The sequence below is a fragment of the Phyllopteryx taeniolatus genome, chromosome 1 (genome assembly GCF_024500385.1).
Source record: "Phyllopteryx taeniolatus isolate TA_2022b chromosome 1, UOR_Ptae_1.2, whole genome shotgun sequence".
NCBI classification, from domain to species: domain Eukaryota; kingdom Metazoa; phylum Chordata; class Actinopteri; order Syngnathiformes; family Syngnathidae; genus Phyllopteryx; species Phyllopteryx taeniolatus.
In genome coordinates, this window is record NC_084502.1 from 50,066,219 (window position 1) to 50,093,998 (window position 27,780).

The 27,780-nt window shown below is 46.1% G+C and overlaps 2 protein-coding genes across 2 annotated transcripts in view; both read left to right on the forward strand.

Moving 5' to 3' along the window:
* The window catches only part of fignl2 (fidgetin like 2), a 543,953-nt gene that overhangs the window by 437,756 nt on the left and 78,417 nt on the right, over positions 1-27,780 (forward strand). The window lies entirely within an intron of this gene.
* On the forward strand, positions 1,582-27,727 carry dtx3 (deltex E3 ubiquitin ligase 3). Its single transcript, XM_061747572.1, has 5 exons — positions 1,582-1,715; positions 9,361-9,538; positions 9,789-10,579; positions 13,071-13,288; positions 25,319-27,727. The coding sequence occupies exons 2-5, from the start codon at positions 9,526-9,528 to the stop codon at positions 25,392-25,394; spliced, it is 1,098 nt and encodes a 365-aa protein (XP_061603556.1). The 5' UTR covers positions 1,582-1,715; positions 9,361-9,525; the 3' UTR covers positions 25,395-27,727.

The following is a 27,780-nucleotide window of genomic DNA, read 5'->3' on the forward strand; positions in this document are numbered from 1 at the left end:
GGAAGTGACTGAGCCCCATCCTTGCTAAAGACCTTTCACAAGTGAAGGTACTCGGCAGGTGCATTGACCAGATTAATCTGCTCAATCACCTCGTTAGAAGGCGACTGACAGGTACTCGTCGAATGTAGGCAGTTAGCATGACAAAAAACACTAAAATTTTCAATCCCCCGTTTCTCCCAATTAATATGTGGATTATGAAGTTTCAACCATGGGAGACCTAAAACTACCGGCGTGCAATGTAAGGGCATCACAAGCAAGCGTATGGTTTTGTGGTGTTTGCCCGACATTTTAAGCGATAAGGTATCAGTACGATGAGTGACCACCGCCAGAGGGCGCCCATCAAGGTCAGAAACCTCCTTGGGAACCTCCAAATTAAACAAAGGATAATTTAATGTTTTAACTATAGAAATATCCACAAAGTTGTTATCAGCTCCATAGTCAAAGAATGTGGTGATATTTATCTTGTGAACACCAAAGGAGAATTTGTCCCTGCAGTTGCATACGCTTAGGGGACGAACCCCTAACCCCACGATTGGTCTCAGCAACAGCGGCGTACTCAAGGCGTATTGGGACTAATGGTGTGGCCCGATGACAGACGAGTAGATGACACTCTTCCATAAGGAATTGAAGCGTTAATAGTTTTCGGAAGCAGTCTCTTAGGGTGGGCGGATACCTTATTCCAGGCATTGAGCAGTACAGACACAGGCACTGTCTCATCTGTCTGTCCCATTCAGCACGAGTCAGTCGGCCCCCTTCTAGCTGCATGGGTTACCCCACTGGAGAGGACTGAGTAAGGGACAAGGCGTCAAAAGGGGGGAAGACGTCCACTTTGTCCACACATCTCCCCGACGGGGCGGCAGCGAGTGACGAGTCCCAGGATTCAGCGGCGCGTTCTCTCTCCCGCTCACGCAGCCGGTTGTCAAGACTGATGGCAAGTGCGACCAGTTCTTCCAGCCCTGATGACTTGTCTCGAGCGGCCACCTCGTCCTTAACGCGAGCATTCAGTCCCCGGCAAAAAATGCCACTCAGGGCGGCATCATCATAACTGCTCTCAGCAGCAAGAATGCGGAAGGAAACAGAATATTCTACCACCAGCAAATCCACTTGCGCAAAATCCAGCAACCTACTACCAGCTACTTTACCTTTAACGGTATGATCAAAAACTCTGCGCATCTCGGTTAAAAAGGTGTCAAGTGACGTCCGAACTGCAGGTTTAGTATTGCTCATCGCTATCGCCCATGCCGCAGCTTTGTCTGTAAGTAAACTCATAATGAATGAGACCTTGGATCTATCCTGTGCGTATGTGGACGGTTGCTGGTCAAACACTAAGGTGCACTGATGAATAAACTGTGCACGCAAACCAAGTTCCCCAGAATAACAGGGTGGGTGCGGTATAATGGGTTCTCGTGTGCTGGGATCGCTAGGAACAGGGAGAGATGACGCATCGGTAGGTGACTCCACCGTAACGGAAGGGGAACTCTCAGCCACAAACTGAGCACATACTTGATCAACCTGTGTACTTGTAGCGGACATGCGCTCCACAAACTGAGGTGCCACAGGGACTCCCAACCACTTGATAACCCCACTCCTCCATCGAAGTTTTCGATCGAAGAAGCTGGCCATGCGGGTTCAATCGCTTTTCCTAGCCACAATCGGTTTGCGGAGCCTCAGAGGGAAAGGAAGACCACTCCCCAAAGACCAGCTGATCTGCGTTCGTGAGTCGACACTCCAATTCTTACTATGATGGACAACATCAGTGCCTCATAATTTTGGGGAAATAACTAGCTTCACACGAAATCCCAACTTTGCCTTTTCTCGCTCTGACTTAACGCATTAAACGCTCACACGCTCATTTATTTTAGCCCAGCAACCACACACATGATGTCCTCTTTTCCATTTTCGTACGCCTTTCTCTTTCTTTCTTTTACCATTAGTGTTATTTTCTTTTTGTAGTTGTATCTGGCAGCACGGTGGACGACTGGTTAGAGCGTCAGCCTCACAGTTCTGAGGAACCGGGTTCAATCCCTGGCCCCGCCTGTGTGGAGTTTGCATGTTCTCACTGTGCCTGTGTGGGTTTTCTCTGGGCACTCCAGTTTCCTCCCACATCCCAAAAACATGCATGAATTGGAGACTCTAAATTGCCCATGGGTGTGAATGTGAGTGCGAATGGTTGTTTGTTTGTATGTGCCCTGTGATTGGCTGGCAACCAGTTCAGGGTGTAACAATTACATTTAAAATTACGGTAAACAGGAAGTAACGCAAGCGTCGCTTTCGGCTTATTCTTTTCTCCTTAATTAATTACATTTTATTTGACCAATATACGCTACAAACCTAACGTGTTAATATTAGGAGATAAGGCTGGGCTCACCCTTCCTCGATGTGCCGGCTCAGGAACTCAGTACACGAGTTGACTAACATGCATGTAATATGGTGTTCATTCTCTAATAAGTTTGATAGAAACACAATAGACTTGAATTACTTGTGCTGGGGAAAAAAATCAGAAGTTACTCACTATTTACTTAGTACTTGTGTAATTATATCACCGTGTACCTTTTTCTCAAGTAATCATTTGGAGGACTACTTTTTACTTTTACTTGAGTCACATTATTGTCAAGTAACAGTACTCTTACTTGAGTACAATATTTGGCTACTCTACCCACCTCTGGAGCGACATCCTCTATTGCTACTCTTACGTTTAAGCAATATTTTTGTTCATCAGATCAGCCGGTGTCGTAGTTGTTGCACTGGTCTTTTATATTTGTATATGTATATATTGAGGTGCTGTGGGTCGTGGCCCTGGTTGTGGTCCCAACGGAACCGCGAAGCACATGTAACATCGGCGACAAGGGTTGATCCGCTAGTACATCTTGTATTAATTAGGACACAAGCCAGCAATTATCGAATTAGTTTACAAATGTTAATGTTCAATGTATTAAGCGACGGAGCGATGTTAGGGATTATGTCACAACACAGAATGAACTAACTTCAAATTCAGAAATGGCCAATAAAAACAGAAAAATATGTATTTAATATTTTTGGGAGGATGCATTTGGGATTATTCTTTGAAGTTGGTAATAGTGAAAAATGAAGTGACACAGAGAATGATTTTAGTCAATTATTTTCCAGAATGAGAGTGCTTAAAGAGGAGGATGCTATTCATGTGGTACATCTTGAAGCAGGCATCAGGTGCAGGTGGAGATGGGCCTGGCTCAAGTTGGAGGCCAAAACAAAAAAGGAAAAAAAATTAGGCATTTTTATTTTAATCTTAATCAACTCACTGTAGTTGTCTCGCCATGCTGCACTATTTGCATATACTGGCCACTCATGCCAGAGTAGCATCTGCTCCATTTGCACACTGATTGAGGAGTATCTGTAACATTTGCACAACCAACATTGTCCCAGATTATCGCACTACTCGTCACTTTAAACCGCATACACTCCTTGAAGTCTCAGCGCCCTTGGCACAATGGTCATTGCACCGGACTATTGCAATATTAGTCATTCGAACTGCTCTAAGTGCTAGAGGACTCTGCATCTTTTTGCACAATTGTCAAAAAAATAAATAATAATGTACTGGCATTACCAGATAACTAGCAACCCTTTACTGCTCAGTGACTGTTTTTTTTGGTCAATGTCTTTCTGTCTCCAAAGTGTTCTGTAAATTGACTGTCTGTTGTCGTACTAGAGCGGCTCCAACTACCGGAGACAAATACCTTGTGTGTTTTTGGACATACTTGGCAAATAAAGATGATTCTGATTCTGATTCTGATTCTGAAATTTGTACATCAACATGTGCTTGAGCGGTGTAAATAAGTTTTTCTGCATTAACAAATAATTTGTTTTGCCTTATTGTACTAATCCCAGCCTCGCCTGTGTGGAGTTTGCATGTTCTGCCCGTGCCTGTGTGGCTTTTTCTCTGGGCACTCCGGTTTCCTCCCACATCCCCAAAACACGCATGCTAGGTTGATTGAAGACTCTAAATTGCCTGTAGGTGTGAATGTGTGTGCGAATGGTTGTTTGTTTCCATGTACCCTGCGATTGGCTGGTGACCGGTTCAGGGTGTACCCCGCCTCCTGCCCGAAGATATCGGCATAGGCTTCAGCACTCCCGTGACCCTTGTGAGGATAAGCGGCTCAGATAATGGATGGATGGATGGATTTAACATTTAGATTTAGCATTTATCATTTACATATATATTTAACATTTAGACATATATTTAATATATTTACATTTAACATATATATATATATATATATATATATATTTAACATTTAGCGGCACGGTGGACGACTGGTTAGAGCATTTGCCTCACAGTTCTGAGGACCGGGGTTCAATCCCCGGCCCCGCCTGTGTGGAGTTTGCATGTTCTCCCCGTGCCTGTGTGGGTTTTCTCCGGGTACTCCGGTTTCCTCCCACATCCCAAAAACATGCATGCTAGGTTAATTGACGACTCTAAATTGCCCATAGGTGTGAATGTGAGTGCGAAAGGTTGTTTGTTTGTATGTGCCCTGCGATTGGCTGGCAACCAGTTCAGGGTGTACCCCGCCTCCTGCCCGATGATAGCTGGGATAGGCTCCAACACGCCCGCGACCCTAGTGAGGAGAAGTGGCTCAGAAAATGGATGGATGGATGGATGGATATTTAACATTTAGATGTAAGTTTTATATTGAGATATATATTTAACATTTAGATTTAATATTTATGTTTAAATTTACATTTAACAATTAAATGTATGATTTAGGTGGAACATTTAAGTGAAGAGAAGCGGTAAAGAAAATGGATGGATGGATGGATGGATGGATTGTACTCTTCAGAATCTTCCAGATTGCTCAATTTATGTTAAAATAAAAAAGATTCTCTGCAGGGTCCCGGGGGATCCCCCAAGACCCGCCTCCCACCCCCCAAACCATTTCTTTTTTTTTGGTCACCTTTTTCATGCCTTTTGTGTTTGCATGTCTGTTCATTACATATGAGTTGAAATTGTGATGCAGATTTTAGCAAGACTTATGGAAGGTGACGGATTATTTGATGATAAGAGGGGCCAAGACCATGAAACGTTTTATAAATGAATGTTTAAAATGTTTTAATGGATTCTGAAACACACAGGGAGCCAATACAGGGCCGCTAAAACTGTTGTAATATGCTCTCTTCCTCGTCCTCGTCAGCAGTCGGGCTGCTGAATTCTGCAGTAGTTGCAAGTTACGAATAGTTTTTTTAGGAAGACCAGAAAGGAGAGCATTGCAGTAATCAATGCAACTGGAGATAAAAGCGCACATTAGCACCACTGTTTTCTCGACAGAGAAATGGGCTGACTCTGGCAATGCAATTCAAGTGGTCAAATCCAGTTTTCACTGTTAGACGTGTGGGATGAAAGTTAGGTCAGGATCAAAGATAACGCCCAAGTTTTTAACTTTGTCTGATGGCTTAGAAGAAAGTTGTTGTAATTCTAACCTGAGATTTGATCTGAAGGACGATCTCTGCCACCCAGGCCTTAATATATAAAGTACAGTTAAAAAGAGTATCAATCAGACTGTGGTCATTTGGAGAAATAGAAATGTAAAGCTGAGTGTCATCAGCATAGCAATGAAAACGATAGCTGTGTCTTCTAATGACCCCGCCAAGTGGCAGCATGTATAAATTAAAAAGTCTTGGAAATAAAATTTAATCTTGGAGAACACCACAATCCAAAAACTTTGACCTCCTGACAAGGAATCTTCACCCATGGGGACATAAAAGTATCTGGCAGTGAGGTAGGATTTAAACCAGTAAAAAACACAGGTCAGTCACATTGTGCAGCCTGTTTAACCCTTGTATTATTTTGCGGGTCAATTTGACCCATTTTAGTTTTTGTGTTGGCCAAAGTATTGGTTATCCTTTTCTTTTTTTCATGAAATTTCGTGACTTTTCCTCATCTTCGGTCATTAACTAGTGTGCAAAGTCTGAACACTGTGAGGTGTAGTGGAATGTCTGTGCAGAGTTTGCATACAAAGATGATGTTGCGGGTCATTTTGACCCGCACACTTTAATGTGGGGAAAGTAGCTGTTCAGATCCAAAATAAACATATCTTTTTGATGTACTTTATTTGGATTGCCTCTGAATAGCCATTCAGACCCAGAGACTAAGGTGTGTGTAGAGGAGAAACTTTCTCTCCCTTGTTCTTGTTACTGTTCTCGTGTCAACTCTTTGACGAACACACCAAAAATGAGCTCCAGAAGTTTTACATCAGAATAAGCTTTATCACAGATTTTGAACTGTGATAGTGATGCAGAGGAAGATATTTCAGAGATAGAGGATCTTTCACAGACAGAGGACAATGTTATTGATGATCCAGATTGTCAATTTTCCTACGAAGACATGGGCATCTAAAGATGGTAATATAAAATGGTCAACATCACCACAGCAAAGCCGAGGCAGACTGTCATCTTCCAATGCCATCAAAATGAGTCTTACAAGATTTGCTATTACACGAGTTGATGGTATTCAATCAGCATTTCAGCTCTTTGTATCCCCACCAATAGAGAGGATTATACTCGACATGACCAACTTGGAAGGGAGGCGTGTATTTCAAGAGAAATCCTACGGCCTTGGAGATGAACTTCAGAAGAGACGGCTGACTATGTTAGGAACAGTCAGAAGAAATAAGCCAGAACTTCCCAGCGAAATTCTGAAGATGCAGGGCAGACCTCTGCATTCCTCAATATTTGTTTTCACTGAGAAAGCAACAGTTGTTTCATACTGCCCAAAGAGAAACAAGAATGCTCTTGTAATGAGCACAATGCACACAAATGCATCTCAGAGCACAAGAAAAGACATGAAGCCATAAATGATTCTAGACTACAACTCCAGGAGTTGACAATATGGACAAAGTCACAGCAACATACAGCTGCCAGCGCACGACTGCCCGTTGGCCCTTGGTGATTTTCTACAACATTGTGGACATCTCTGCTTACAATGGCTATGTCCTGTGGACTGAAATCATCCAGCGATGGAATGCCGGCAAATTATACCAATGTCGGCTTTCCCTGGAAAAACTCGGCACAGCACTTGTCATTCCCAAGATCCAGAGGTGAGCCAGGCCAGTTCAATCCCCAGCAGCTACAGCTGTCACCAAAAAGGTCAAGCTCAAGTCATCCAACCAACCTGCAATGGATCCAGTGGATACAGGTGTAAAGAAACAGGAAAGATGCTAGGTCTGTCCCTCCCGAGCGGACAGTAAAACAAGTACTTGTGTGAAATACAAGAATTACATCTGCAGAAAGCAAACAGTTACATTCTGTCCATCATGTGGAGAACATTGAAAATGTTGATCATTGAAAATCTGAGAAAATGGGCAAATTAAATGAAACAAAAAATGTGTTTGTAAAGAGGGAAAAACTTAAACAATTTTTTTCTTCAATATAGTGTTGGAATTAAACGTATTGCATGTCTCTTTTCTCAATGTTGATACAATCTAAAATAAAGTTGTAATTGGTTTGACCCGTTTTTTGACTGTTTTAAGTGGATTTACACAGTATGGGTCAAAATGACCCGCAACATAATCAAGGTAATTTTTTTTCAACATAATACAAGGGTTAAAAGAATATTGTGGTCTAACGTATCAAAGGTTGCACCCAGATCCAGTAAGACGAGGAGTTTTCTCTTGTTCATGTTAATTCAAATATTGTTTGAAACTTTGATCAGTGCTGTCTGTACTGTAATTTGTTCGAAACCCTGATTGAAAAATTTTGCACAAACCATTCGTATTCATCCATCCATCCATTTTCTGAGCCGCTTCTCCTCACTAGGGTCGCGGGCGTGCTGGAGCCTATCCCAGCTGTCATCGGGCAGGAGGCGGGGTACACCCTGAACTGGTTGCCAGCCAATCGCAGGGCACATACAAACAAACAACCATACGCACTCACAGTCACACCTACAGGCAATTTAGTCACCAATTAATGCACGTTTTTGGGATGTGGGAGGAAACCGGAGCGCCCGGAGAAAACCCACGCAGGCATGGGGAGAACATGCAAACTCCACACAGGCAGGGCCAGGGATTGAACCCGGGTCCTCAGAACTGTGAGGCTGACGCTCTAACCAGTCGGTCACCGTGTCGCCCATTCGTATTCAGAAAATCATTTAATTGGTTAGAAACATTTGCTTTTGCGGGCCAAATAAAATGTGGTGGTACGGATGTAGCCTTGAGTTTGACACCTGTGCTTTCGTTGAGGAGGAAAGTGAGTCAGTTCCTATTGATGCAGAGGAAACTGATTCTTGTTCTCAGTCCTGTTACTGTGTAAGAAACAGTAACAACTAGAATGGGAAGTCAAAAAGGGCTTAAAACGACAAACAATGATGATGGTGCTGATAGGCAACTTCTTAAACGAGAAACTGAAAGAGCAGATGTACAGATTCGGCTGACAGAAACATCCATCCATCAATCCATTTTCCGAACTGCTTATCCTCGCGAGCACACTTAATAGCCTTTAGTGTGATATGCAGTCTAATTTAGAACACACATTATCTGTGTTTGGTCATCTTAAAAAGTTTGGATCCATCAGACTGATGCCAATCCAACTTTGCTTTGTGCAACACTGATAAAAGTAAGACTGATTACGTGTTCCTAGATGGCACAAAAAAAAATAATTATCTAATGGACAATGTCTAATGAGTGTGCGTGCGTGTGTGTGTGTTTTCGGGGCTGGAGGGTGTGTAAATCAGGAATTGTGGGAATGTTTGGAATGAACGGGGAAAAAGAATAAAATAATACTTGTTTTCATTGGTGGTTTAGATACGCGGTAATTGCAGTACATTCACGTCATTAGGTTCATACAGTACTGTCATAAAGTGTGCCATTTGTCGTTTCTGGCTCTTCACGGAAAAGCCGTCCCTCCAGCCAATCACGTCAACACTGACGAACTTCCGGGATACATTTTCATTTGTATTCTGGGGCTGGCCGCTCTTCAGATACACTGCCTTTTTAGTTACAACAGAGAAAACAAGAGACTACAAATATGTTTTTAAACAAAAAAAACTAATGTATGTAGCTGTGGCGAGGTGTAACATCGTCAGGGCAGTCGGGGGGGAAAAAAAATCCAAGGACATTACTAAGAGAAGTGACGATCTCCATCTTTGGGAAGCATTTGCCGGATTGCTGAAGTGCTCGCTTTGGTTGCAATGTCGTGAGACGACGAGGCAACCTGCTTTTTAAGACGCACCACCATACTGCCCTTTGCTCTTCTTCCTCCTCCTCCCTGTTCAAGCTGCTAGCAAGGCTCGCTGTTAGCTTTAGGTTCAAAACAAATGACGGGGGAGCTCAGCTAGCGAGCATAAGACGAGGGGAGATAATAGTTGTTGTTTTTTTAATTGTTAAATTTCACCAGGAAACAAATCGACGGAAAAACCGATGGTGCGAAATTGCTGAATCTCCCGTCGGAGAATGGGGGACCGCCGAGCAGCTTGGATAACATTGGCTTCTCCGCACAGTCATCTCGTCTTGCTCGCCTTTTCTCACCCCCTGGACGCCTGCGTTGCCATTGAGGGGATTTATGGGCTCACAAGGTAACCACACTGTCTGTCTCTGTGTTGTGACGCCATTTGATTACCTATTGTTAACAGCCTCTTCCATTAATGATCAGCTGACCCCAGCTCTATGTTGCGTGTCGATTGTTTATTACGTGGCGCCACCCACAGCCCCGCAAATGTGACGTGGTGATAAGCCCTGACGACTGTTGGTTCCAAATGCAGCGTGTGCTGAACAACAATTGTTCTTGTTGTGACACTTAATTTTGTTTGACTTGTGTGTCTGCAGTTTCATCTGATGAGATGAGCGTGCGTGCTGGCCAGGGGAGTGATGAGGTGCTGGTGTCACAGGCTGTGTGGGATTACCTGGCCGCTGCAGGCAGGCCCTGGCTCCTCGACTTCCAGCACAAGCAGGGCATGAACGCTGGCATCGTCCGGCGGGGTGAGAGAGGGGGCTGCTGCGCCGTGAGGCTGCAGCCGGTGCCAGGCGCCAGGCTCGCCAGCGTGTCGGATGCACCCGTTTCCAGTGAGACACGTAAAGCCTTCATCGATCTGTGCCGCTGTGCCCGCAAGGAGATGAGCAAGCAGGAAGGCGGCCCCAAAAGGAAGCGGGCCCTGCTGCCCTGCGTGGGGGTCCTGGAGCCAAACGGCGAGGGGAACTTGCTCCAGCCACCACCCCAGCCACGTCGCTCCCAGCGACAGCAGCAGCAGAAGTTCCGGAAGGCTGCGGACGAAGAGGCCTTCTCCATGGTTCACGAGGCAGCCCACCGGAAAGACTGTGGAACAACTTCCCACAGCGAGGCCGATGACAACACTTCTTGCTCCATCTGCATGGGGGACATTGTAGACAAGACCACCCTGGAGAAGTGCGGCCACTCCTTCTGCCGCTGCTGCCTGGATCAAGCTTTCAAGGTGAAGAGAGCCTGCCCTGTGTGTCGTCTTGTTTACGGCCAGCTAATAGGTAACCAGCCTGCCAATGGCACCATGATTGTTGAGCGGGATCCCGCCTTGCAGCTACCGGGTCATGAGGGCTATGGGTGTATCTGCATCATCTACAGCTTCTCTCCTGGTTTACAGACGGTGAGTACACAAACTCTCCTTGATCGAACAAATTGGTGGTGCACCTTAGGGGTGGGAATTACACAGTCAATCATGTGATGATTAGGGTTGGGCATCATTTGAATTGGAACGATTCCGGTTCGTTATTTCGATTCCGGTTCCAAACGATTCTCGATTCCAATTCTTTCAGGGGGCTCGGTCAAAGAAGTTTGCATGGTTTAAATAAAGGGTGTCAAAATTATGAACATCCATTTTCTTAGCAGCCTGCAGCATAGACTAAAATGAACATTTGGCTCGGGGTTCTTCATAACCAGTATCAATATCAAACCCATGAACTAAAAGGCAATGTGTGTGTGGAACTAACCTAATTGACTTATCATACATGCAAATCAGAAATTCGCCGTTTTGAACTAAAAATAGGCCATTTACGTGAATCGTATAGGTCCCATTAGTTTTTCCTGGGGGGGTGGCCGTCGCTGTCGTACTCCTTGAACGCTGGTAGCTAGATCCATTCCACACATCCACCATCCACACACAGATGTAATTGTGAATATTACTCCGCAGCGGGCTAATATGCGAGCGCATAGGCCTGATGTTCCTCCTGTGCGCTCGGGACCTGCTTTGGAGAAGTCACAGGAGTTGACGAGACCAGAAAAAACACTTCAACAATTCTGCTGTTAAGCAGTAACAGTACTTTTACTCCGTTACAATGATCTAAATGACGCTCGCTACTTTTATTTATCAATTATTGCTTATTTATCAACTATTTAGTGCGCGAGACTATGCGCCAATCCAATTTCAGCGCTAAGTCTAGTTCACCAATCAATGTCACATGATCTCAGACAACGTCTTCTATTGGGATTCCCGGGCATAGGTATTAACACAAGATAAGCCAGCCCGGCTGATAGCCGTGCCTACGTGGCCACCATTTTGGGAAGGTTGTCGTTACCATGAAGGCAACGGCGCGCTAATCGTGTTTACATTTAGACGAACAAAAACAACAGCTTTCATGTATTGTAGTAATGTCTGCCACTGTCTGCCCAAATGTGGATATTTCAGCTCACTTATAACTTTAGAAAACACCGTGCAGTAAATTTCAGATGTTTTGTTGTAGTTTTGAATGTACACACAAAAAAGACAGAAGATGAGGCCAGAGAGCTGTCTATTGGGTAGTTTTCAATGTACACATAAAAAAGACAGAAGATGAGGCCAGAGAGCTGTCTATTAGAGAAAAGTAAACCCTTTTGAAGCTGAGCGAAGAGGGAAAAGCGATGAAGAGCTATTGCACAAACATTGGGCATAGCCAATACAACAATTTGGAATGTCCTGGAAAAAGAAAGAAACTACTGGTGGACTGAGCAACAGACATCGAACAGGTCGGCCAAGGGTATTAAGAGCAGTCGATGACAGAAACATTGTGAGAGCTGTGAAGAAACACCCAAAGACAACAGTCAGTGACATCACTACCAACCTCCAAATGCAGGGGTGAATGTATCACAATCCACTGTTCACTTCGAGATAATAAATATACAGGCCATATCACAAGATGCAAACCACTCATCAGCAAAAAGAATCGGAAGGCCAGATTGGATTTTGCAAAGAAGTACAGAGATGAGCCACAAAAGTTTTGGAAAAAAGTTTTATGGACTGATGAGACCAAGATGAACCTCTACCAAAGTGAAAGATTATTAGTTAAGGAAGTGGGTTGCTACATGAACAGGAGGAGTGTGATAGTTATTTGTTATTGTATGTATGTATTTTATACATACAGTTATGCCAGAGTAGCATCTGCTCCATTTGCACACTGATTGAGGAGTATCTGCAACATTTGCACAATCAACATTGTCCCAGATTATCGCACTACTCATCACTTTAAACTGCATACACTCCTTGAAGTCTCGGCGCCCTATGCACAATGGTCATTGCACCGGACTATTGCGAGATTAGTCATTCGAACTGCTGTAAGTGCTAGAGCTGCTAAGAGCTACACATGTATTCTCCCGCATACATTTTGGGCAAAAGTAGTATGTACGTAGTTAAGTATTGTTGTAAAACACAATAATATGTATACTTTATAATATACATTATTTGAATGGTTTTGGGGGGGACTTTTATTTACCTCGCGCCTCGCGAGTTTCAACAGCTTTATTACACTATGTATATTCACCCGTGATCGGTGGGGAGACGGGGACAATAGGCACAGCCATTGAAGCGACCTAGGCTTTATTGTAATGCTGAATTCCAGCAGTAGGGGCGACAGAAATCTTGGATTATAGCTTTAAAGTTGAGTTTTTGTAGTTCAATTAATACTCAAGTTTTAAAATCAATGAATAGTCATACAATATCAATCAAAATAATAGATTTGTGTGTGTGTGTGTGTCATAGCACAGCCCTAGTGTGAGGGATGTTAATTGCTTGCTTCCAGCTTCATCTACAGTTGTACTTTTTGTGTGTTAGCCACACGGCCCAGATGTTATTTATGGAGCATGTTGTGAAATCTTGATGCCAACAGCCAGAGCATCCCAACCCGGGCGTGCGGTACCCAGGAACAGACCGTTTGGCCTACCTCCCCGACAGCCCAGACGGGAACCGTGTGCTAGGCCTGCTGCGCCGGGCCTTTGAACAGCGCCTTACCTTCACGATCGGTACCTCCATGACGACAGGCTTGCAAAATGTCATCACCTGGAATGACATCCATCACAAGACCTCAATATGGGGCGGGCCCCGCTGGTACGTATCAACATCTGTCTTTTGTGAACTGATACCACTGATAAATGCAGTAGACCGCAGGTGTCAAACTCAAGGTAAGATCCAGCCCCGCACATCATCTTATTTGGCGCGTGCAAGCAAATCACGTGCCTTAATGTTTTTTGGTAAAATACAAAAGTTGTAAATTGTCTTCTTTTTAATACCGTTGAGATATTGCAAGCATCTTTTGTTAACAATCCCGTATTTGAAATAAATTGAATAAAAGTTGAACCAACAGGTTTTTACTGGCTTCTGATTTTCAAAGCTAGTTGTCTGTAATATGCATTTATCAGCGTTCACACGCATAATGGCCCCCCAAAGGAAACCTTAACTACGATCTAGTCTGCGACAAAAATGAGTTTGACACCCCTGGCTCAGTAGAATCTTCGCTAAACCACACGCTGCAAAGGCATACTGGCCAATCACAGGACACAATACAGTGCCGTGAAAAAGTATTTGCCCCCTTCTCAATTTTTTGGGGATTATTCTTTTGCATATTTTCCCTACTTTAATGTTTAAGATCATCAAGCAAATGTAAATGTCAAAGATAACCCAAGTAAGCATAAAATAATTTTTTTAAAATGGTAATTTCATTTATGAAGGGGAAAATATCTGGTTGTGCCATTTTCTGCAGCAACAACTGAAAGCAAGCGTTTTCTATAACTGGCATCTGGAGATGTTTTGGCAGAAATTCAGCAACACTAGAGGAATTTCGAGCATGGCTCTTTTAAAGTCATATCACAGCATTTCAATTGGATTCAAAGTCCAGACTTTGACTTGGCCACTCCAAAACCTTCACTTTTTTTTCTTTTTTTAAAGCCATACAGAATTTGACTTGCTGGTTTGTTTTGGATCATTGTCTTCCTACGAACCAAAGTGTGCTTCAGCTTGAGGTTATGAACTGATGGCCGAATGTTCTCCTTCAGGATTTTCTGGTAAAGAGCAGAAATCATGGTTGCATCAATCATAGCAAGTTGTCTAGGTCTTGAAGGAACAAAGCAGCCTCAGACCATAACACTTGTCTCATCAGTCCATAGAATATTCTCCCCAGAGTCTTGGGAATCATTCGGATGTTTTTTGTCCCCCCCCCCCCCCCCCCAAAGGAAAGACGAGCCTTTGTTCTTTTTACTTAGCAGTGGTTTTGCTTTGGAACTCTGCCTTGGATCCCATGTTTGCAGGCTTTTGCTGATTGTTGAGTCATGAACACTGCCCTTAATTTAGGCAAGGGAGGCCTGCAGTTCTTTACATTTTGTCATGGGTTCCTTAGTGACTTCCTTGATGAGTCATCGCTGTCCTCTTGGGGTTATTTTTGTAGGCCAACCACCCCTGGGAAAGTTCACCACTGTTCCATATTTTCTCCATTAGTGGATAATGGCTTTCACCTTGGTTCAGTGGAGTCCTTAAGCTTGAAGAAATGGCTTTGTAAGCTGTTCCAGACTGATAGATGTTAAGTAATTGATTTGTCTTCTGTTCTTGAATTTCTTTGGATCGTGGCATTTTGTTTCAGCTTTTTGATATCTTTTGTTTATGATTGAACAGGTCTGGAGACAAGCAGGCATCTCAGCTATCCCCAAAAATGTGACTAGCCACAGTTTCCTGCAAATCAGTCACCTTTCAGCAAAATTAGCCGTTTTGAACTCAAAATAGGCCATTTACGTGAATCGTATAGATCCGATGAGTTTTTCCTGGGCGGTGGGTGGGGGGGTCGCCGTCGCTGTCATCATAGGCTACTTTGTACTCCTTGAAGGCTGGCAGTAACAGTACTTTTACTCTGTTACAATGATCTAAATATCGCTCGCTACATTTATTTATCAATTATTGCTTACTAACTATTTCGTGCGTGAGCCTACGACTTTTCCTTCCACATTGGCCGCTGTTTGCGCCAAACTAATTTAAGCGCTAGTGACATTTGTCTAGTTCACCAATCAAACCACAAAAGAAATTAACATGACCTCAGACAACGTCTTCTATTGGGCTTCCCAGGCATAGGTATTAACACGAGCTAAGCCAGCCCGGCTGATCGTCGTGCCTGAATGGCCACCATTTTGGGAATGTCGTCGTTACCATGAAGGCAATGACGCGCTACACTTGTTTAAATTTAGACGAACTAAAACAACAGTTTTCATGTATTGTAGTATTTGTCTGCCACTGTCTGCCCAAACGTGGATATTTCAGCTCACTTATAACTTTAGAAAACACTGTGCAGTAGATTGCAAATTTTTATTTATTTATTTATTTTTAATTTGTTTGTGCTATTTACTCAGTACTTGAATAATTATTTCACTGTGTACTTTTTACTCTTAAGTATTTTTTTGGAGGACTACTTTTGACTTGGGTCACATTAAGTAACAGTACTCTTACTTAAGTACAATATTTGGCTACTCTACCCACCTCTGGAGCAGAAATCCTCTATTGCTACTCTTATGTTTAAGCAACATTTTTGCTCATCAGATCAGCCAGTGTCGTATTTGTTGCACTGGTCTTTTGTATTTTTGCGTTGAGGAGCTGCAGGTCATGGACCTGATTGCGGTTGCAGCGGAACCGCGAAGCACACGTAACATAGGCGACAAGAGCTGATCCACTAGTACATCTTGTATTAATTAAGAAATGCGCCTACAATTATCTAATTAGTTTACGGATGTTAATGTTAAATGTATTAAGCGATGGAGCGATGTTTGGGATTATGTCGCAACACAGAATGAACTAACTTCAAATTCAGAAATGGCCAATCAAAATTGAAAAATGTTGTACTTAATATTTTCCTGGAGGATGCATTTGGGATTAGCCTTTGAAGTTGGTAATAGTGAAAAATGAAGTGAAACAGGCAATGATTTTAGTCAATACTTTTCCAGAATGAGATTGCTTAAAGAGGAGGATGCTTGAAGCAGGCATCAGGCGCATGTGGAGATGGGCCTGGCTCAAGTTGGAGGCCAAAACAAAAAAGGCAAAAAAATTAGGCAAATTAAATTGTAATCTTAAATATATACGCTTCAGAGTCTTCCAGATTGCTTAATTTACGTTTAAAAATAAAAAAATGATAAATTCTCTGCGATTCCCCAGACCCACCCTACAATGTTTTTTTTTTTTTTTTTTTTTGGTCACCTTTTTCATTCCTTTAGTGTTTACATGTCTGAAATAATGATTCAACAATGATGGTAATTATTTTTTTGACACAGGACCAGGTAGCTTTATTTTTTTCCCCCTTAATAAATAAAATCACAATTTAAAAACTGCATTTTATTTTTATCTGATGCTTACACTTGTTTGATCTTGAACATTAAAGTGGGGAAATGATACAATAAATAAGAATTTGATTAGGGGGCAATTTTTTCATGGCAACATAGAGGATGATGCAAATGAATGTACAATTAATCAAATTTTGATTGTGAATGCGATTTTAGCTGCCATGAGCCTGATCGTTGTAATTTTTTTACATTTAAAATGTGGGCCCTGTGGCATATGAAGCGCTTTCTCAACATAGTCAGGCAGTCACCAGGGGACCAACGCTTCATTGAGCGCCCTAAACAAGCGAGCAGGGCGGGCAGTGAATCATGCCTAGAGAAGCAAGTACAGCAAAGATTGGAACTAGTGCCTCGGGAATCGACATCCATTTTCTGGACATGTTTTGATTCAAAGCAAGAGACTTTAAACAAGAAGCCCTATGTTAAAGAGTGCAGCAGAGTTGTCAGCCATGCAAAGTAACACACCTAATCTGTTCTACGGGCTGAAATGTGTGCCAGCAGGAACTGAATTTGAATCATTTATATTCATCCATCCATTCTCTACCGCTTATCCGGGTCGGGTCGCGGGGGCAGTAGCTTCAGCAGGGACGCCCAGACTACCCTCTCCCCAGCCACTTCATCCAGCTCTTCCGGGGGGATCCCGAGGCGTTCCCAGGCCAGCCGAAGGATGTAGTCTCTCCAGCGCGTCCTGGGTCGTCCCCGGGGTCTCCTCCCGGTGGGACATGCCCGGAACACCTCACCAGGGAGGCGTCCGGGAGGCATCCGAATCAGATGCCCCAGCCACCTCATCTGGCTCCTCTCAATGCGGAGGAGTAGCGGCTCTACTCTGAGATCCTCCCGGATGACCGAGCTTCTCACCCTATCTCTAAGGGAGAGCCCGGACACCCTGCGGAGGAAACTCATTTCGGCCGCTTGTATCCGGGATCTTGTTCTTTCGGTCACGACCCACAGCTCATGACCATAGGTGAGGGTAGGAACGAAGATCGACCGGTAAATTGAGAGCTTCGCCTTTCGGCTTAGCTCTTTCTTTACCACAACGGACCGATACAAAGTCCGCATCACTGCAGACGCTGCACCGATCCGCCTGTCGATCTCCCGTTCCATTCTTCCCTCACTCGTGAACAAGACCCCAAGATACTTGAATTCCTCCACTTGGGGCAGGATCTCATCCCCGACCTGGAGATGGCATGCCACCCTTTCCCGACTGAGGACCATGGTCTCAGATTTGGAGGTGCTGATTCTCATCCCAGCCGCTTCACACTCGGCTGCGAACTGCTCCAATGAGAGTTGGAGGTCACGGCTTGATGAAGCCAACAGAACCACATCATCTGCAAAAAGCAGAGATGCAATACTGAGGCCACCAAACCGGACCCCCTCTACGCCTCGGCTGCGCCTAGAAATTCTGTCCATAAAAGTTATGAACAGAATCAAAGGGCAGCCTTGGCGGAGTCCAACCCTCACCGGGAACGAGTCCGACTTACTGCCGGATATGCGGACCAAACTCTGACTCCGGTCGTACAGGGACCGAACAGCCCGTATCAGGGGGTTCGGTACCCCATACTCCCGAAGCACTCTCCACAGGACTCCCCGAGGGACACGGTCGAACGCCTTCTCCAAGTCCACAAAACACATGTAGACTGGTTGGGCGAACTCCCATGCACCCTCGAGGACCCTGCCGAGGGTGTAGAGCTGGTCCACTGTTCCACGGCCAGGACGAAAACCACACTGCTCCTCCTGAATCTGAGATTCGACTTCCTGACGGACCCTCCTCTCCAGCACCCCTGAATAGACCTTACCAGGGAGGCTGAGCAGTGTGATCCCCCTGTAGTTGGAACACACCCTCCGGTCCCCCTTCTTAAAAAGGGGGACCACCACCCCAGTCTGCCAATCCAGAGGCACTGTCCCCGATGTCCACGCGATGTTGCAGAGGCGTGTCAACCAGGACAGCCCCACAACATCCAGAGCCTTTAGGAACTCCGGGCGAATCTCATCCACCCCCGGGGCCCTGCCACCGAGGAGCTTTTTAACTACCTCGGTGACCTCAAACCCAGAGATAGGAGAGCCCGCCTCAGAGAACCCACACTCTGCTTCCCCATGGGAAGGCGTGTCGGTGGAATTGAGGAGGTCTTCGAAGTATTCTCCCCACCGACTCACAACGTCCCGAGTCGAGGTCAGCAGCGCCCCAGCCCCACTATACACAGTGTTGGTGGTGCACTGCTTTCCTCTCCTGAGACGTCGGATGGTGGACCAGAATTTCCTCGAAGCCGTCCGGAAGTCTTTCTCCATGGCCTCACCGAACTCCTCCCATGCCCGGGTTTTTGCTTCAGCGACCACCAGAGCTGCATTCCGCTTGGCCAGCCGGTACCCATCAGCTGCCTCAGGAGTCCCACAGGCCAAAAAGGCCCGATAGGACTCCTTCTTCAGCTTGACGGCATCCCTCACCGTTGGTGTCCACCAACGTGTTCGGGGATTGCCGCCACGACAGGCACCGACCACCTTACGGCCACAGCTCCGGTCGGCCGCCTCAGCAATGGAGGCGCGGAACATGGTCCACTCGGACTCGATGTCCCCCGCCTCCCCCGGAACATGAGCAAAGTTCTGTCGGAGGTGGGAGTTGAAACTCCTTCTGACAGGGGATTCTGCCAGACGTTCCCAGCAGACCCTCACAATACGTTTGGGCCTGCCACGTCGGACCGGCATCTTCCCCCACCATCGGAGCCAACTCACCACCAGGTGGTGATCAGTTGACAGCTGCGCCCCTCTCTTCACCCGAGTGTCCAAGACATGCGGCCGCAAGTCCGATGACACGACCACAAAGTCGATCATCGAACTGCGACCTAGGGTGTCCTGGTGCCAAGTGCACGTGTGGACACCCTTATGCTTGAACATGGTGTTCGTTATGGACAATCCGTGACGAGCACAGAAGTCCAATAACAGAACACCGCTTGGGTTCTGATCGGGGGGGGCCGTTCCTCCCAATCGCGCCCTTCCAGGTCTCACTGTCATTGCCCACGTGAGCATTGAAGTCCCCCAACAGAACAATGGAGTCCCCAGCGGGAGCGCTCTCCAGCACCCCCTCCAAGGACTCCAAAAAGAGTGGGTACTCTGAACTGCTGTTTGGTGCATAGGCACAAACAACAGTCAGGACCCGTCCCCCCACCCGAAGGCGGAGGGAGGCTACCCTCTCGTCCACCGGGGTGAACCCCAACGTACCGGCGCCGAGCCGGGGGGCAATAAGTATACCCACACCTGCTCGGCGCCTCTCACCATGGGCAACTCCAGAGTGGAAGAGAGTCCAACCCCTCTCGAGAGGACTGGTACCAGAGCCCCAGGTGTGTGTGGAGGCGAGTCCGACTATATCGAGTCGGAACTTCTCGACCTCACACACCAGCTCGGGCTCCTTCCCTGCCAGAGAGGTGACATTCCACGTCCCTAGAGCCAGCTTCTGTAGCCGGGGATCGGATCGCCAAGGTCCCCGCCTTCGGCCACCGCCCAGCTCACACTGCACCCGACCCCTATGGCCCCTCCCACAGGTGGTGAGCCCATGGGAAGGGGGACCCACGTTACCCTTTCGGGCTGTGCCTAGCTCCTAGGATCACTGGGACACACAAACCCCTCCACCACGACAAGGTGACGGCTCAAGGAGGGGATCATTTATATTTAAATTGCTAAACTTGAATAATTGCTTGAAAAAAACTAATTTGAAACATTGCATTTAAAAACTGAATCTGAATAGTGTAATTTGAAATTGAATTTATTAGTTGACACGGAAGTCCAGTAAACTTGAAAGTGAATGTAAGATTATTTGATCCGCAATGAAAATAAAAATTACGTATTGTCACATTCATTCATTTTTTCCGATGCAGTTCGACGAATTCAATTTCAAATTAACTGCAACAGACGTGGGTACTGTAGGAATAGCGATCGATCGCCGATACGCAGATGTCCTCTTTGGCCAATCAGCACTTTTGTTTTTGAGGACGTGACAAAGGGATGGACTCTCTGGAAAGTCCAATCTTCTATCTAACCAGCGACAGTATTTTAACCTTAACACCACCTTTCCTTAACCTTTGTGCAATGCATCCTATGGTAAGGTGCTTCCTTTCGAACATAGGAAAGGACAGTATTGTAGAAACATGCGTGACTATGTTGTCTTGTCCCCCCCCCAACGTCATCCAGGTATTGAACTCCATGCCTTAGGTTTTACTCACATCTAGGGGTGGAAACAGCACACAGCTCATCGATACAGCGCACCGTTACAAAATGAATTGAAATGAATGAATGAATTTCATGAGTGAACAATAGCCTTTATGCACCCTTGTCCATTTTTTGGGACATTTTCGGGACTTTCATGTTTTCCATCAAAGACAAACCTGTTAAAATCAAAGGCTAAAGTTTGGCCACACAGATTTGAATAAGTTAAACTTTACAATGGCACAATGGCGCCTATGTTCGAAAGGAAGCACCTTTTTATAATAGAATCTGAAATGATCAAACTGAATGTGAAAATATATGGAATCTGAAATGATCAAACTGAATGTGAAAATATATAATTTGAATTTTCGTTGCGGACAATAATCTTACATTCACAAGTTTATTGGGCTTCCATCCATCCATCCATCCATCCATTTTCTACCGCTTATCCGGGTCGGGTCGCGGAGGCAGTAGCTTTAGCAGGGACGCCCAGACTTCCCTCTCCCCAGCCACCTCATCCAGCTCTTCCGGGGGGATCCCGAGGCGTTCCCAGGCCAGCCGAAGGACGTAGTCTCTCCAGCGTGTCCTGGGTCGTCCCTGGGGTCTCCTCCCGGTGGGACGTGCCCGGAACACCTCACCATGGAGGCGTCCGGGAGGCATCCGAATCAGATGCCCCAGCCACCTCATCTGGCTCCTCTCAATGCGACGAGCAGCGGCTCTACTCAGAGATCCTCCCGGATGACCGAGCTTCTCACCCTATCTCTAAGGGAGAGCCCGGACACCCTGCGGAGAAAACTCATTTCGGCCGCTTGTATCCGGGATCTTGTTCTTTCGGTCACGACCCACAGCTCATGACCATAGGTGAGGGTAGGAACGAAGATCGACCGGTAAATTGAGAGCTTCGCCTTTCGGCTTAAGTCCTTCTTTACCACAACGGACCGATACAAAGTCTCCATCACTGCAGACACTGCACCGATCCGCCTGTCGATCTCCCGTTCCATTCTTCCCTCACTCGTGAACAAGACCCCAAGATACTTGAACTCCTCCACTTGGGGCAGGATCGCATCCCGACCTGGAGAGGGCATGCCACCCTTTTCCGACTGAGCACCATGGTCTCAGATTTGGAGGTGCTGATTCTCATCCCAGCCGCTTCACACTCTGCTGCGAACTGCTCCAGTGAGAGTTGGAGCACATCAGCAAAAAGCAGAAATGCAATACTGAGGCCACCAAACCGGACCCCCTCTACGCCTCGGCTGCGCCTAGAAATACTGTCCATAAAAGTTATGAACAGAATCGGCGACAAAGGGCAGCCTTGACTGAGTCCAACCCTCACCGGGAACGAGTCCGACTTACTGCCGGATATGCGGACCAAACTCTGACTCCGGTCGTACAGGGACCGAACAGCCCGTATCAGGGGGTTCTGTACCCCATACTCCCGAAGCACCCTCCACAGGACTCCTCGAGGGACACGGTCGAACGCCTTCTCCAAGTCCACAAAACACATGTAGACTGGTGGGGCGAACTCCCATGCACCCTCGAGGACCCTGCCGAGGGTGTAGAGCTGGTCCACTGTTCCACGGCCAGGACGAAAACCACACTGCCACACTCTTCCTGAATCTGAGATTCGACTTCCCGACGGACCCTCCTCTCCAGCACCCCTGAATAGACCTTGCCAGGGAGGCTGAGCAGTGTGACTCCCTTGTAGTTGGAACACACCCTCCAGTCCCCCTTCTTAAAAAGGGGGACCGCCAATCCAGAGGCACTGTCCCTGATGTCCACGCGATGTTGCAGAGGCGTGTCAACCAGGACAGCCCCACAACATCCAGAGCCTTTAGGAACTCTGGCCGAATCTCATCCACCCCCGGGGCCCTGCCACCGAGGAGCTTTTTAACTACCTCGGTGACCTCAAACCCAGAGATAGGAGAGCCCGCCTCAGAGAACCCACACTCTGCTTCCTCATGGGAAGGCGTGTCGGTGGAATTGAGGAGGTCTTCGAAGTATTCTCCCCACCGACTCACAACGTCCAAAGTCGAGGTCAGCAGCGCCCCATCCCCACTATACACAGTGTTGGTGGTGCACTGCTTTCCTCTCTTGAGACGTCGGATGGTGGACCAGAATTTCCTCGAAGCCGTCCGGAAGTCTTTCTCCATGGCCTCACCGAACTCCTCCCATGCCCGAGTTTTTGCTTCAGCGACCACCAGAGCTGCATTCCGCTTGGCCAGCCGGTACCCATCAGCTGCCTCAGGAGTCCCACAGGCCAAAAAGGCCCGATAGGACTCCTTCTTCAGCTTGACTGCATCCCTCACCGTTGGTGTCCACCAACGGGTTCGGGGATTGCCGCCACGACAGGCACCGACCACCTTACGGCCACAGCTCCGGTCGGCCGCCTCCCCTGAAACATGAGCAAAGTTCTGTCGGAGGTGGGAGTTGAAACTCCTTCTGACAGGGGATTCTGCCAGACGTTCCCAGCAGACCCTCACAATACGTTTGGGCCTGCCACGTCGGACCGGCATCCTTCCCCACAATCGGAGCCAACTCACCACCACGTGGTGATCAGTTGACAGCTCCGCCCCTCTCTTCACCCGAGTGTCCAAGACATGCGGCCGCAAGTCCGATGACACGACCACTAAGTCGATCATCGAACTGCGACCTAGGGTGTCCTGGTGCCAAGTGCACGTGTGGACACCCTTATGCTTGAACATGGTGTTCGTTATGGACAATCCGTGACGAGCACAGAAGTCCAATAACAGAACACCGCTCGGGTTCTGATTGGGGGGGGGGGGGGGCGTTCCTCCCAACCACGCCCTTCCAGGTCTCAGTGTCATTGCCCACGTGAGCATTGAAGTCCCCCAACGGAATAATGGAGTCCCCAGTGGGAGCGCTCTCCAGCACCCCCTCCAAGGACTCCAAAAAGGGTGGGTACTCTGAACTGGTGTTTGGTGCATAGGCACAAACAACAGTCAGGACCCGTCCCCCCACCCAAAGGCGGAGGGAGGCTACCCTCTCGTCCACCGGGGTGAACCCCAACGTACAGGCGCCGAGCCGGGGGCCAATAAGTATACCCACACCTGCTCGGCGCCTCTCACCGTGGGCAACTCCAGAGTGGAAGAGAGTCCAACACCTCTCGAGAGGACTGGTACCAGAGCCCAAGCTGTGTGTGGAGGCGAGTCCGACTATATCTCGTCGGAACTTCTCGACCTCACACACCAGCTCGGGTTCCTTCCCTGCCAGAGAGGTGACATTCCACGTCCCTCGAGCCAGCTTCTGTAGCCGGGGATCGGATCGCCAAGGTCCCCGCCTTCGTCCACCGCCCAGCTCACACTGCACCCGACCCATATGGCCCCTCCCACAGGTGGTGAGCCCATGGGAAGGGGGACCCACGTTAGCCTTTCGGGCTGTGCCCGGCCGAGCCCCATGGGTGCAGGCCCGGCCACCAGGCACTCTCCTTCGAGCCCCACCACCAGGCCTGGCTCCAGTGGGGGGCCCCGGTGACCCGAGTCCAGGCAAGGGAAAACGAAGTCCATTGTTTGTCGTCATCATTAGGGTCTTTGAGCCGTGCTTTTTCTGGTCCCTCACCTAGGACCTGTTTGTCATGGGTGACCCTTCCAGGGGCATAAAGCCCCAGACAACTTAGCTCCTAGGATCACTGGGACACACAAACCCCTCCACCACGACAAGGTGACTGCTCAAGGAGGGGTTATTGGGCTTCAGTTCAATTCAATTTCAAATTATACTATTCAGATTAAGTTTTAAATGCAATTTTTCAAATTAAACAAAATTCAAATGTTCAAATTCATTTAGTTTTTAAAAAAAAATTCAGGTTTAGCAATTCAAATTCAAATATAAATGCTTCTAATTCAGTTCCTGCTGGAACATATTTCAGCCCATACTGTGCAGCAATCTGAAAAAACGGCAGAAAGACCGCAAAACGCTGGAAAAGGAATGTGATCACCTCGTGCAATTATTTCTCCAAAGTGGCATTGAATACACTATTAATATTGACTGTGGTCCTGCCAGCCTGCAGTTGAAAAGTTTTAAGTCAAGCTAGCCACCACAGCGATTGTTCTTACTAAGCATTACAGTAACATGCCAGCAACGTGCTCCGGTGCCAACTTCAAAACAGAAGTCTAAAATGGCATTGGTGTCCAAGGTATTAATATGTGAGGCCATTATTTTGAAGTTGGCCCTCGAAGCACGTTGATGGAGAGGTGGCGTTTTCTGGAATGCATAGGTCTAAACAATCATTGCAGCAGCTGCCTTGACTGGAGGCTGGCCTGACCGCAGTGAAAAACGCCGGGAGTAAATACAGATGGAAATCACAGCTGTCCCGTTCTTTGCCGTTTACAACTGCATTTTTAATTGTCCATAATTTATTCTTATTTAAAGATTCATTTTCAACTGAAATCTGTTTACATAGTTTGTTGACATGTGCAATCAAAGTAAAGGTTTATCCCTAACATGAGGAATAATCATGATTAATAATCGCGATTACATTTTTGATCAAAGTCATTGTGATTATTATCTTAGCCATATTCGTGCAGCCCCAGAATGATTATTATTTTTTCTTCCCTTCCAGTTTTGGTTACCCAGATCCCACTTACCTGGTGCGCGTGACAGAGGAGCTGCGAGAAAAAGGCATCACCGTCGACTGAAGTGAAAGACCTTCAGGAGTTTGCATGACTTGATGGCGTGTATGTCATGGTAAGAGGGTTCCAGGTTGTTGTGTCAAGACGTCCTTTGAAGGTTGGCAGCGGGCCCTCAGCGGACAGGTGGCTGCTGCAACAGAGTCCATGTCAGTGTGCTCCCACTTGAGTTGGCTTCAGCTCAGTGCTTCTACGTGTGGAAGGGGAGCGTGAGTGCAGCTCGTTTTCACGCTATCTCACGATCCTCCGCCCGTTTGCCATGGCAAAAGCACTTGTTGCACATGCTTCATATTTTTTTAGGAAGTAACTCTTGCTGTCATGAAGATGAATTTTTGTTTGAATGTTTCTGCTCTCATTTTTTCATTAGTTTCGAAGCGAGTTCCTCCTTTGCCAGATGACAGAATAGCATTGCTAAAAAAAAACAATTTGCAATCTAAAGCACTTGTGAGCACTTTTTTTCCCACCCATCTCTTCCTCTTTTTTCTTTTTTTACCAGCAGGAGCAGCAGCAGTCTGTAGTTGCTTGATGTCATTAGTTCCAGAACACTCGTTTGCGATGATTTGTATTCCCCGTGTCCATCTTGAACTAAAATAGGGAGTGTATGAATTCAATGATGTGGCTTTTTAATCCATGGGTCACCCATGTTATTCCAAGTTGTCTCACAGGCATTGGGCCCATATGACCTTAGTTATTAGTACTGTGTGCTCATCTAATTACGCATTACCAGATTTATGACGATGTCAAATATGAAGGGCATACAAGCCACTAAACCAAATCAAAGGCACAAAAGCTCTTTAAAGAAAATCAAATCTATGCCTCTGTCCCTGTCAAACTGGGAGATTTGCCTGATGAAGCTCTCATTTAAAATGAGAATACTGTTGTAAATACGTTTATCTGGATTGATGATCTGTGATACACAGTTGGAGGAAATTATAAGAAAACTTGGGAGCAAATATTTAGAATTTTTATGGTGTGGATTTTGTTGTGCCTTTTCTGATACTCACTTTGATTAAAAATTTGAGCATGCCATTACATATGAATGGAAGCAAAGTATGTTGTGGGTGTATTTCTGTGTTGTTTGCTAAATTGCTAATATTTGTAGCGGAGGGAGTCTCACACTCCCATGTATCAAACCGCGTTGCTGAAGCGAGTTACACACGTACCGATTTTTAACATCTTTACTGATGTTGACAAAATGAGACGTGTCGAGGGACTTTACGGAAGCTAATCGCACACTGGCCAAGGTGGGGTTGGTGGCGACTGAGTCGGAAGCTAATTGTCAATGGTGGGTGGGCAAAGCGGGGTAGACGGAGTGTCCCTATCAGACGCTCATTATCGACGGGGGGGGTTTGTGCGGTGTCAAAAAAAAAAAAAAAGTGTGTGTTTGGGGGGGGGGGGTGCAAACAAGCACACCATGCAGCGGGGGCCTAAAGTCATTCTTTGAGGAGTGAGAGTCATGTTGAGAGAAGAAAGTACAGCAAAAATTGGAGATGAGGAGCAAGGTGCTACTGCCTCGAAAGGGATCAACATCCATTGTCCGGACTTGGTTTTGGAGTCAGGGCAAGCATATTTGTAAATTTAAAATCTATTGAGTAAATGTAATTTTTGTATTGATTATTCTAATATAATGCATTTTAAGGTTTAATTTTGCACTAAAATATTTACTGTTTGTTGAAAAGTAATGCATTAAAAATAGATGTATTTTCCAACATGAATAATTGTGATTCATAACCGTGATTACAATATTGATCAAAATAATCACGATTAGCATTTTGGCCATAATCATGCAGCCCTAAGTTGTATTGACCACACAAGGATTTGAAAGCGTAAATAGCAAATAGGTTCAAACGTTCACAGTTGTCGGGCTGACCGTTTTCCAAGCAGATCGGAAGAAAAACCACTTGAACACTTACCACAATACAGGATATTTGCTAAGGGTAACATTTTACAGACAGAATGGGGCCTTTGTGTACTTTGATCGGAGGAAGCGGGCAAATTTGGCCTAATTATCGGTACGCGTGAAACCCGCTTAAGTGCAGTAACCTGCTTGGCTTTGTGATACATTTTGTCATTACATGCATTTCACCCCACAGTTTTCGTTATCTTTTCTGTTTAAGGGACCAACAGATCTATTTGGACACAGGATTGTAGTTTTGCAAAAGCTACTGTGTAAACATTTCTATGCATTATATGTGAATAAGGAGGAAGCAGGAGGGGAGCTTACTCATGCTACAGAGAGATAAGTTTGTAGTTTTGCTTTTCTGTCAATTGGTACATTGTTGATATTCAGAAAAAATGTGCTTTACATTTTAATACCTAAAAAATAAAATTTTTGTTTGGCACTGTGTTGGCTATTTAATACCTGCCCACCAACCACAACATCAAAATGTAGTGT